A 12,958-nucleotide genomic window follows, 5' to 3' on the forward strand; every position below is an offset into this window, starting at 1 on the left:
TATCTAGCTGTGAATATAGGTTAACTTAGCTCTCTGCAGCTAATGACTCCTTTGGGCAGGGCAACGAAAAGCTTGTCTGAAAACGTATTTAAGTCATGATATTGGCATAACAAAGTAATAACAGTACATTTTTAGTCAAATGAGAGAGGCGTGCTGTTCTGTATACTATTAAACTGATGAAAATGGTCGTTGAAACGCCCAGCACGGCCCTCGGCATAGAAACGCGACATAAACCCAAGCATTCCCTTAGTTTTGAACTAACACGTCAAGGTATTGTGTTTTCTTTGTAAAAAAAAAAAAAATACACAACTGTAAAACTGAGATGTTGTATAATGTCCTACCTTGCCGAAGGATTTGCTCTGTTTTTCTGGAGCTGGGGGACAACGGGTGGCGACCTCAACGAATGAAATAGCAGCGTAGCGCGAGAGATCGAATGGAACGCGCTGGAGCTGCGCGAGACGGTGACATCATTCACTGCAGCAACGAGCCGAAAGTTGACGGAAAAGGACGAAGCTGTCTAGTGCGCCCCATTGTGCTTTGAATCTCTGCGTTCTACATAAAACATTATTTCTGTGTATAACATAAATAAATGCTGGCCTCATTTGATTTTTTAGTTTGCTGATGAACGTCAATTTTGGATAGTTTATCAATTTAATTGGGTGAATTTCCTGACTGTAGTGAATTTAATTGATTCTGTGTCTATTTGTTAAATTCCTGGCTGTACTCCTGGTCTGGAAAACACTGCCATAATAAATCAGATTTCTGCTGTATCATGGTGTTGAAAAATTAAATTTGCAAGAATGCCTATATAAAACAGGACAATAATCAAAAAAGACCAAATGACTGATATAAATTGGAATATACCTGCACATACAATTGTAAATTTGTATATTGTTATTCCTTATTTACTTTTTTCTGTTTTTTTTTTTTTTTGTTCTGTTGCTATCAGTCTGTTGCACTTCGGAAGCTTCTGTCATTAAAACAAATTCCTTGTTTAAACATACCTGGCAATATAGCTAATTCTGATTTGATGAATGAACAATTACATTTAGTTCAGTTCAGTTCAAGTTTATTTTTATAGCTCTTTTCATGATACAAATCGTTGCCAAGCAGCTTTACAGAAAATTAAGGTTCTACAATGTATTTAGTAGTAGCTTATCAGTGGTAACTATGTCAAATATGGCAGAAATGTATGGCAAAATTGAGTTAAATCTCAGGTCTTTGAAAGGGCTGGATCCACACTGTAATTCCTGGATGTCAATCCCTTGCAAGAATCAGACAAACAATTAGAGACATAATTAGTGTAGCTGCTGTTTCGACCAAGCAAAAACTATATGTTTAACCCATGGAATAATTATGTGCATTTGATCAGATATAACTGCAGTGCAAGATTATGAGATATTCTAATGCTTTTCCAAAGAGATGTTTTTAATCTAAATTTAAACAAGATGTGTCTGAACCCTGAATGTTATCAGGAAGGCTATCCCAAAGTTTTGGAGCCAAATGCGCAAAAGACATCCTTTAGTGGACTTTGGTAATACCAAAGTCCACAGTTTTGTGACTTACGGAGCGTGATGGATTGTAGCATGACAGAAGACTAGTTAGGAGCTAAACCATTAAGGGCCTTGTAAGTAAACAGTTTCTGAAAAACAGCTTGACAGAGATGATCACAGTGATAATTATATTTTCTGACATAATTATATTTTCTGGTACCTAATAGAACAGAGTAATACAGGTATTAAAGGAGATATTTTAAAAATATATATATATCTAATAATCAAGTATAGGAAAATATAAATATCCTAAAGAGAGAGAAGAGTGCTTTTGTAAACAAAAATAAAAATGGCACACAGTAAATAGAATACATGTTTTAAATTAAACTCAGACCTCATTTTATATAGGCTATCTTAACGGCCTATTCTTTTGACTTTGGCAGCTAATGGCTTGCAAATCACCCAAGTCTTCCAAAAGAGCCGTTCAAGGTGGTAACCAGTTTCTTTCCCAGCCCAGTAGGTGAGAACTGTTCTGTTTAACAGTTTTACAAATAATTGGCATTTTCTGAATGTCGATGTCCATTTTCTTCTGAAAGAGAAAAGGGGAGGGTACAGAAGATTTAGCAGAGAGGAGAAATGTGGCAAAATTTGGCTCCAGGAAAAAGGAAAATAATAAGTGTATAATAAAAGGATGACTAAATCTAAAGCTGAACATATTATTATTTATTTAAAACTTTTGGTGTTTGGTGTGCAATTCGTTTAAGTTAAATCTCAGAAACCCTACAATGAAGAATCACCAAAATATATAAGCTAGTAAGTTGACGTTTTATTCTTTTTTTGGGAGGTGTTTAAATGCTGCTGCAAAGAAAAGCCCATCCCACAACCATCATGTAAACAAAACACAAATGTATCTATTCACAGGTGATGTGTAAATCGCCCATTACCACCTTTTACAAGACCGAGAACCAGCAATCACCGCACTATAAAGCCCTTGCATGCAGAATCATTCATCACTCAGGTCAGGAACTTTGGTCTGTAAACAGAGCTGAAGAGATGCAATCGTGTGATTTCTGCGGATACGGCCCTGGCGAGAATACCCACGGTGTCTCATTCAAGTAAGTTTGCGAGCAGTTTGCCGTTTAGCAGTAAAACAAAACCATTCAGTTACTGATCATATTGTTCTCTCAGATTCCCTTTAAAAGAGGAACATCGTCGTCACTGGATAGTGAATATGGGGAAGGACGCGGAATGGACTCCATCTGGATCCTCGTCTCTGTGCTCCGCTCATTTCACTCCAGATTGCTTTGAATCCGGATCAGCGCGTTTACACTCAGACGCGATTCCGACTCTATTTAATTTCACACAGTCTAAGGTAAATCTCTATCTATCTATCTATCTATCTCTATCTACAAACCACATACTTAAAATTAGGTTATTTAGAGCCTTAATTTTTTATGCCTAACCTTCCAACAGAAAATTTTAACAAACCATCAACAATTATATTTAAAAACGCTACAACTTTTTTTGTTTCAGAATCAGATGCTAAAGGACACTGAAACTCTCCCACCACAGCAAGGATCTACCGAATCCTCTGAGTCTTCCAGATCATCCTGCTCTGACTGCCATAAGCATCTGCAGGCCGCGGAAAGAAATTACCAGCTGAAATTAGCTGCTGCTCAGCTTCAGATAAAAGAGTACAAGAAGAATCTAGCAGAGGAGTCACGGAAAGCAGCACAATGGCAGAAGCGAGCAATAGTTTTGCAGAGCGCTATCAGAGCAATGAAACAAAGGGGGTCAATACCTGCTTCAAGAAAAACATCTACACCTAAAAACAATCATTTGGACTGAAAGAACACATAGTCCACACAGCAATTTTCAAAATACTTATACATATAATTTACACTTTATATGTATACAAAATATTCTTACCAATTAAAAAATACACGTACTATTGCATTTTACATAAGCAACAGTGAACACAAGACAGGTCATGAGTTAAATAAAAGACAAAAAAAGTGCAAGTTTAACTTTACACAAAAAGAATAATGGTTACAGTAATTTAAATGTATAGCACCAACGGACATTTTACTACAGAAATTCTATGCTGTCAGTCTACTGACAACAACAATGTAACATTGAATAAAAAGATGTTTCTGCATTGTTACGATATAGATATATTCACATAATGACCCTGCTATAATTAAAAACAACTTTGGCTGAAAAATAAAATGATAAATCCTGAGTTTGTTGTCATTTTGTCTCTTAAACCAACTCGAGTACTATGCTAATACAAATTTTAAAAGGTGATGGTGATGTTTTAAATGGTATTTTATGGATATGAGATTACTAATTCCAAGATCTTACTGTACTTTATACAACCATCATTATACAGTATATAATGCTATTATTTAAACTGACAATCACATACTGCAACAACAAAGCAATGTGTATGTGTTAAATACAAGTATACAAGCAAAAGCTTGATATCCAAATTATTGTAAGCATAGTAGCTACAATTGTCATTTTAAAATATAAATTAAAGGTCAAATTTCTGCAAGAAGAAGATAATATCTTGAACTCTCTTTATTGGATAATGGCCACCTTGAGACGGCAAAATGACACAATCTGTATATGAATTTTCATTCTAGGATGGATATGTCATACTAAAAAGAGATCCTTCTTGGTACTCGCCAGTAGCACGTAAAATGAACATGTTAAATTAATAATCCTTCAAGAGTAAAGTACAAAGCACAGCAAAGTCAAGAGGTCATCAGTAGTGACCAATTACATGCCAGTCCATGTAAGGGAAGTCTAAAAAGACACCTGAAAGAGCTTCAGATTGGTGAAGGTGTGCGGAAAGAGGATCCAGTGGGAGCAGGATCTCCAAACACATTGACGTAAGAAGATTTGAGGAACTGGACATAGTTCTGGAGGCTGCGGTTTGTGCTGTCAGACTGCTCCAGTCGGTCCTTGACATCTTGTAAACGGCTCTGGTACCTCCGCTCAGCCTGTAAGACAGTAAAGGTAGTTTTGACAATTTTTTGACAAAAATATCGAACAGAATTTCATATATGGAGGATTTTCGCTGACCTCCTCTTTGGCTCGTCGTAACTGGTTGAGCTCAGTTGTTGCTCTGCTTAGTTGAGTTTCTAAGTCAACAATTTTGGACTGTGTGACACGCTCTTTAGAGGCTGCTCGCTCCCTGGTCTGGGTAACCTGTTAATCAACAGGGTATCTTAAAAAAAAACCGAGCAATGCAAATGATTAAATCCATGTGTTTTTCAAGATTGTAGTGGTACAGACCTGCTGGCGAGCATCGTTCAGGGCCTCCTCCAGCTGTCGAGTCAGAATACTGCACTCTCGAGACTTTTCTTCCAGACGCACCTGGTTGCTATGAATTGTTTCTTCACGTTTTGAAATTACCTGAATGAGGTCTCGATTCTGGGAGTTGGCCTCCTCTAGCTTCCTGTTGACAACAGAAGATAAAATGAAACCCAAAATAAAAACCGCACGTCATTCCAAACATGTACGATTATTTTAAGCAATGCATGCCATTTTTAATGCCATTACTTTATGAATTTTGCTCTATGTTTTTAAGACCAAAATAAATTTATTTTAAAGAATGTTTAAACAACAACCAAACAACATTTGAGCCCATGAACAAGAACTACATTAATTCAAATATATTTTTATTTTCAACGGAAGAAAGAAATTCCTCCAGTTTGTGAATTACATGAGAGAATGTTGACAAAATTTTAATTTCTGGTTGAACTATCCCTATAAAACATGAAACACATTTGAATTAATAACAGAAAATCTGTGACAAGGTGACAGACCGTTCAAGGCCCTCCACTTTGTGCTGAAGCTGCTTGTTTTCTTCTTGCAGCAACATGTTCTTGTGTCTCAACATTTCTGCCAGACTTCCCTGTTGCTCCGCCTAAACACAAACCACCAAAACAAATATAATTCTTTCACTAAAAACATAATATATGTAATACTGGAGATCATTAAAAATAAAACGTCCTTTTACAGTTTGTGTTTGCTTTTGTTTTAATCGGAAAAATTAAAAAGTACAGTAAAAATCCCCAATTAACTCAAATTGGCCATATTATACCCTTTCTTAAAATCTTATTTTACCCCACTAATGTTCATAGTCAAAGTTTCTTGCATCAGAATCTTCATCATTTAGATTTTCCACACTGTTCTTTAAAACCGACCCTCGTCTTGCTAATGTATCTTTAACACTTCAATATGTAAATTTTACAACCTTTGTTAGGAACTGCTAACCTATTTGCATATTAAATAGGACATAGCCCGCCAAGTTGCTGAACACTGAATAGCCATTGATATGGTAAATGTTGGCAGTCACATGTTCACAGAAGTGTTGTTAACACTAAAGAGCTTTGCAGCTTTTTTTGCTAAGGCATTTGTGTTCAACCAGTTTATCTGCATGTTTTCAACATTAAATGCAGAAATACCTATTTCAAGGACTTATACTTAATAAAATTATACTTCCCTTATGCTTTAGGGAAGTCGTGGCCTAATGGTTAGAGGGTTGGACTCCCAATCAAAGGGTTGTGGGTTCTAGTCTCGGGCCGGATGGAATTGTGGGATGTACAGTTCTCTCTCCACCTTCAATACCACGACTTAGGTGCCCTTGAGCAAGGCATCGAACCCCTAACTGCTCCCCGGGCGCCGCTGCATAAATGGCTGCCCACTGCTCCGGGTGTGTGCTCACAGTGTGTGTGTTCACTGCTCTGTGTGTGTGCATTTCGGATGGGTTAAATGCAGAGCACAAATTCTGAGTATGGGTCACCATACTTGGCTGAATGTCACTTCACTAACTTTTTTTATTTTTTTTTTTAACACACCTTGATGCGTAGCTCTGCGAGGGAGGTGCCAAGCTCTGTGTTTCTTCTCTCTTGCAAGCGCTCTTTCTCATGAGCTTCCTGCAACTGGAGTTCAGCGTGTCTCAGAGCTTCAGGAAGTGGCTCCAGCTCCGCCAAACGACCTTGAAGCTGCCTCCTGACCTTCTGGATCTCCTGATCTATCTCGTCTCTTACAGCCTGGGATTCACTTTCAGCCACCTGCAGACGTGCAGAATACTCATCTGCTTCGGCGCGGGTCTTCTGAACCTACATTCATGAGAAACAAAAAAAAGTCCCCAAAACGTTCACAATATTAGTGTATTTTTAATCAAAATAAATGAAAATAATTAACATAATTCCAAACGTTGGCTTAGAAGAGTATTATCTGGAATTCATAATTGTGATTAATGAGTATGTTAGAGTATTATGATCACACCTGGGCTTTATAGCTGTCCACCAAGCTCTCATACTGTTTCACTGAAACTTTGACCTGCTGGACCTCAGACTTGGACAACGTCAACTTCTCTTCCAAGGCAGACAATGTGGCCTGCACAAGCACAACAATTCAGCTTTCATTTATCATATTTATTATAAAGGCATAAGGAGGGATTATGGATAAAATGTGACTGGTGCTCATTTGTAAAAAAAAAACAAACAAAAAAAATTGGTGACTTGGACATTGCAACTGCAATGGGACAAACCTTAAGGCTCTGGTTCTCCAGGCGTATAGTAGTGCTCTCTGTAGTGAACTCATGAAGGCGATCTAAAATGCCATCTCTCTCTGCTCGGGCTTTCTCTTCCTGCCCATGCAACTGTTCCGTAAGGTCTGTAATACGGCTAAAGGAACACATAAGAATGGTTTGCATGGCTTTCTGGGATGCAGGATTATGATTTGCATTATAACACGGAGGACACAAATCACCACTGACCTGTTCAACAATGTGATCTCCATCTCTAGCTGTCCTTTTTCCTTCATCTCGTTTGCATGGCGACTGCTCCAATTCTCTGCGGCTGAAACAGCATCTGCCAGCTGGGCTTCCTGTAAAGATAATTTGATTATTTGATATCATATACTGGCATTGAAAAATCTAAACTAACATTAAAAAGTTTGGGGTCAGTTAATTTTTTTTTTGCTCACAGATGCTGCATTTATTTGCTAGTGAATGCAGTTAATAAATATATTATTGTAAAATATTAATGCAATTTAAAATAAGTGTTTTCTATTTTATTATATTGTAAAATGGCAAAGCTGAATTTTCAGCATCATTACTCCAGTCTTCAGTGTCACCTGATCCTTCAGAAATTAACCGAATATGCTGATTTGCTCAAGAAACATTAATATTATCAATGTTAAAAATAGCTATGTTGCTTCATATTTTTTTTGTGTAACACGTGATATTTCCAGGATTTGTTGATTAATAGAAAGTTCAAAAGAACAGAATAAAAATGTTATATTATAATCTCACATCAGTCACTTCTGATCAATTTAATGTGGTCTTGCTGTATAAAACGAACTGTCCCCAAACATTACTGTATATAGTAAGCCATCCATTTCCAGAGTCATTCCACAGGATTGATATGAGATGCGAATTACTGAGCTGTTTTTTTCAACAGCATAATACTTCTTGAAACATTTATTGTAGCAAACTGATATTTAAGAACATGGGTAAGCAGTGCACATTAAGCTCATTCAACTCACTATCTCCAAGAGCTGGGCACTGAGCTGTCCCACAGTGTCTTCACTGCGTTGTGCCCGCTGTTTCTGTGCCCGTGTGGCTTTTTTCAGGGCCTCCTTATCAGCCTCCACTTGCTGTCTGAGGTCACGCAACTGATTCTGCAGGTGATCTACCTCCCCCTGCTGCTGGCTGATGGATCGCTCTAGATTCTGAACCAAATCAACACACTTTCATACATTCATAATATACCACATATACTTGATTCTATCAAGTTATTCAGCTATCAACTAGACATGTCAAGTAGAATAAACACTATAACATGTCAGTGGCACATGCCATTAAGTTGTAAGCCAATGCTGTATGCATTACCCTGATTTGCACATTGAGACGGTTATTTTCTGCCTCTTTATTGCGAAGCTGACCCTGCAGATGTGCTCGAGTGGACTCCAAGACTTTGGACAGTTCAGTGGTGGTCTTTGCACTGTCCTGTTAAAATGGAAATTTATAAAGGTTCACAAATAATTGTCAGTGTCGTGTCTAAAAAAAAAAAAAAAAAAAAAAAAAAAACATGCTTAAAAATACAGTTTACCTTTTCACTTTCTAACATGGAAGTGAGCTGGTTAATCTCTCTGTCTTTGTCCTGAAGCTTTACAAGAATACGCTGGAATACAGAAAGGAGTTAATGGTTATAAAATATAAATAAATCGAAAAAACACCCGTTTACAGTGCAACATGCTTTACACAAACATAACACAAACCGAATTTTCTGCTTCCACATCAGAAAGTTTTTTCAGAAGCACGTCTTTCTGCTCTAAGAGTCTTAGTGATTCCATCTGTTATAACACAAAGTAGTATAGAAAGGTGTTTTAAGTACATTAAAATGAAGTTGTTCAATAATATTATTTTGTGCAGAGCAGTACTTCTCGACTATGCTGTTCTCTCAGAAGATGTCTGAGGGCTCTGTTAGTGCTCTCAAAAGTCTCCAGCTTCTGCAGCAAGAGCTCTTTCTGTCGGGTCAAGATTGTTGAATCGGATCCGGACATCTTTTTCTCCTGGACAAAGGTATGAAAATGTTGTTTCTGGCTCTTTTTCAAGATATTGTATTTTCACATTTTTACAAAAACCAATCAGAGATGTTTTGGAAGGTGTATTCTGCTCACACTCGGATTCCTGGACATATTGCTGACTGTTTCACGGAGGGCCGACACCTGCTTGGCGGCTGCACTGCTGTCCATCTCTGCTTCCAGCAGTTTCCTGAGGAGAACATCTTTGTCTGGCTGCAAACTGTCTCTCTCTAATCTAGACAAGAAGAAATGGTGCAAACTGAATTTTAAATTTGTTATACATAATAGCAAAATGTTAAAATGTCAACAATTTCATCATACCTCCCAAGATCATTCCCCTCCAGCATTTTTTCCATAGACTCCCGTAGGCGGGAGTTCTCCTGCTCGGTGGCCTCCAGCTCCCGGGCGACCTCTGCAAGCTCCTCCTCCTGCTCAGCGATGACGCGCTGTGATGCGCTCAATCTCTCCGACTGACGCTCTAGCAGCTGCTCCTTCTTACGAAGCTCTACCTGCAAACAGACATCACACACTTTATTTATTTCACATGTGTGAAACACTATTCTATTTACTATATAAATGTGTGTGAGTGCAAAATAATCATATTATAATTTATTGAAATGTATATATGTATATATATATATATATATATATATATATATATATATATATATATATATATATATATATATATATATATATATATATAAAAATACATTACACTTTAAAAAAACAAAAAATAAAAATAAAAAACGGTGCATTCAGGCTATCAATTTTTACCTATCATGTGTTCCCAGGGAATTTTACATTTTTACATTTATTTATTTAAGAAGTAGACAGTTATTCAGTAAGGATGCATTAAATTGATCACAAATGACAGTAATGGTTTCCACAAAAATATTAAGAAGTACAACTGGTGTCAACATTGATGATGATGATAAATATTAGATTCATATGATTTCTGAAGTATCATGTTACACTGAATACAGGAAGAATGGCTGCTGAAAATTCAGCTTTGACATGCTATATTAAAATAGAAAACAGTTATTGTAATAACATTTCACAATATTACTATTTTTACTGTATTTTTTTAACGAATAAATGCAGCCTTGAGTGACAGTTAGAAACTTCATCCATAATCTTTAATGATAGTGTTAAATCATAACCACAAAAGAATATATCTTTTAGACCTAAAACTATAGTGTATATGTGGTGTATTTGTTATTAATTAGTGGATGAATATTTTCTGGGATATAATTTTGGTGAAAAAAAAAAAAGAATGACAATAAAATTGCCTTTGAAAAATGTCTCTATTTCTCCAATCTCTTATTTCTCACCTCATTTTTCAGAGAGCTGACCTCTGTCATAAGGCTGTCGATCTTCCTCTCGTACTGATTGATGCGTCCATGCAGTGCCTCTTCTTCATCCGTGGAGAGATCTTCTATTCGGAGAGGAGACTGGGAACGTTCTGGTTCCTGTGGAGGTGTTATCTCCAGACGATGAGATGGCCCCTAAAATATACATAAATATCAAAACATCTAAAACAACAAAAAAACGTTTCTTTCATGCAAAGTGTGTAATATTTTACACAAATTGTGCACAAGCACAAAGGGAATTTATCTGTAATATTTAATTGACCTCCCACTTATATGAAGTCTCTCGTGTTGAGACCTTGCCAGGTGGGATCCATGGGACCCTCGTCTTCACCTTAGCCGTAGGATGCAAGCTACTTTTAGTTTTAACCTGGAAGATAAAAGACATAAATGATGAGTGATGGGTTTTTATTTCTCAGAAGCATTTATAGAACTGAAGCTCCACACCTCTATAGACATTTCTTTATTCTTGTGTAATGATCATTGTATTTATACATTTAATAATATTTTGAGGATGGTTATACCTGGGCTGTCTTTGTAGGGCTGCATTTTGTGCTCTTCTTCACATGCACGTGCACAGGTGTGGTCTCGTTCACATGCACGTGCAGAGGTGGGGAAGAAGAGCTTGTTCTCATTGATTTTCTCTGCAAAAAAGATAAATATCAATAAATAGGCATTCATGAATTAATTTTATAAAAACATCCAGATTGTACGACTGCTAGAACCAAGAAACATACAATCTTGTATATCATGTAATGCATGGTCATGATTAATATACATGTTCTACATCACTGATATTAATAAGTAGGTGGCATGTAATATTTGACATCTCTTAAAAATGGGATGTCTGATGATCTAACAAATAAATTAAAAATGCATTATAAATAAAAAGGTATAAAAACATATATGTGCGCACACACATACATTTTAGTATTTTAAATTAAAATAAAAATGCATCCAGTCATAACCACACACTAACTACACAAGTTATGTACCGGTCTGTGTTTATGGATCAGGGAACACATGTCTGAAGGATCATTTTACTGGTCTTACATCTTCAGGTCATGTTTCAGAGGACAGTGCTCAAGACTATCAGAGGTAAACCGAGACCACCACAACAGACCCTCCTACAAATTATGACTTACATCTTGCTTAACGTAAAGGTTACATCAAATTCTCTATATCCAAGAACATGTATGTTCATAACCATATACCACCATTACATCACAAATGGACTCAGAAGTGAATGAAAGCCAAATAGGACACTGAGCTGCAAGCTAATAGGCAATTAACCTCCAGAGGAAGCTGAAACGAGCTTTTACGACACATAAATACAAAGACACATAAACAGAAATGACACAGAAATCATGAGTAAGACAGAGAAACTGCAAATATAGCAGGAGAATGGTCCATTAATCAGTAGAAGTATGGTTTGAAGATGTCTACAATACAAAGTCGTTAAAACATGAAGCGAAACTTATTTATTTGCACACAATCTTACCATGCGAAATTACAAACATTCAAGCGTCGATACGGATAAAATGTATATAAAAATAGTTGCGAACTACTTCAGCTTTCTTTTCATCCCAGAGTCCCGAAACCCCTTTCTTCCGGTGGGTAATCGGTCTTTCATTTGATTGGCTGATTCAAAAGGTTTCGTTGCAAGTGCGTGATCGTGATTGGAGGAAATCGCCTGACCTTGGTCAACGTTGTCTAGTACGTGGTCTATAGCAACGGTGTCCCTAGAAACCAAGCCTAACAAAAGCCCAAGCTTCAGTTGTTGTCAAGAATACAAACAAAAGCGTAGAATCTCTGTTTAACGACACCCAAGCGATGATCTTTGTTCGACCAGAAACTATAAACAAGTTGTGGAAATGCTATCTATTATTTTGTTTCAGCATCGGTTTGGTGAGCCATGTGACAAAAACCGGAAGCTAACAATACAAATTTTCTATCTAGTAGATTGTGTTTTATTAACATATACACCTACCCCAACCATAAACCTACCCTTACAATAATTCAAAAATAGTTATTAACGTTGTACAGTGTGAGAAAATGTACGCTATATTGACATGCGCATGCCCAGTAGTTTTGTGGTAACATTATGCCCTGCCTTCTGAAAACGTCAAGAAGCCTAAAAACCGCGAAGCTTTCAATATAAAAACGTAAATAAATAAATAAATTGGATATATTACAAATGTAATCTGTTTGATTAAATCAACCAATTTTAACGTTAAGATTATAAGTACGTTTCACGGTAAAAAAAAAACACATCTAGTTTTTTTTTTTTACTATAATGTTTTCCACAATATAAATAATGACAATTTCACATCTTTGGCATCAACAAAATCAAAGTTGCTCTTTTTATACAATGTATGGGTTTGCTGTAGATCTCTGAAGAGACTTGACTGGATTCTTGTGGATGCAGTTTCAAAATAAAAGTCATGCAAAGGCGTAATTTAAGCAATCATGCCTAAAACACCACAA

The 12,958-nt window shown here is 36.7% G+C and overlaps 2 protein-coding genes across 2 annotated transcripts; one reads left to right on the forward strand and one right to left on the reverse strand.

The window, feature by feature from the left end:
- Positions 1-1,996: 1,996 nt before the first annotated feature.
- Positions 1,997-3,735, forward strand: LOC113038819 (THAP domain-containing protein 4). Its single transcript, XM_026196507.1, has 4 exons — positions 1,997-2,013; positions 2,415-2,608; positions 2,682-2,865; positions 3,027-3,735. The coding sequence occupies exons 2-4, from the start codon at positions 2,418-2,420 to the stop codon at positions 3,339-3,341; spliced, it is 690 nt and encodes a 229-aa protein (XP_026052292.1). The 5' UTR covers positions 1,997-2,013; positions 2,415-2,417; the 3' UTR covers positions 3,342-3,735.
- A 326-nt stretch (positions 3,736-4,061) lies between these two features.
- On the reverse strand, positions 4,062-12,542 carry odf2a (outer dense fiber of sperm tails 2a). The gene is made up of 19 exons (XM_026196506.1): positions 11,973-12,542; positions 10,996-11,115; positions 10,737-10,841; positions 10,436-10,609; positions 9,423-9,610; positions 9,198-9,336; positions 8,958-9,089; positions 8,796-8,870; positions 8,627-8,698; positions 8,407-8,523; positions 8,061-8,246; positions 7,291-7,400; positions 7,063-7,198; positions 6,798-6,908; positions 6,365-6,628; positions 5,330-5,430; positions 4,797-4,959; positions 4,584-4,709; positions 4,062-4,501 (listed from the first exon to the last, which is right to left on the reverse strand). The coding sequence occupies exons 1-19, from the start codon at positions 11,973-11,975 to the stop codon at positions 4,328-4,330; spliced, it is 2,496 nt and encodes an 831-aa protein (XP_026052291.1). The 5' UTR covers positions 11,976-12,542; the 3' UTR covers positions 4,062-4,327.
- Positions 12,543-12,958: the final 416 nt, after the last annotated feature.

Source organism: Carassius auratus, chromosome 21, assembly GCF_003368295.1.
Source record: "Carassius auratus strain Wakin chromosome 21, ASM336829v1, whole genome shotgun sequence".
In the NCBI taxonomy this organism is placed as follows: domain Eukaryota; kingdom Metazoa; phylum Chordata; class Actinopteri; order Cypriniformes; family Cyprinidae; genus Carassius; species Carassius auratus.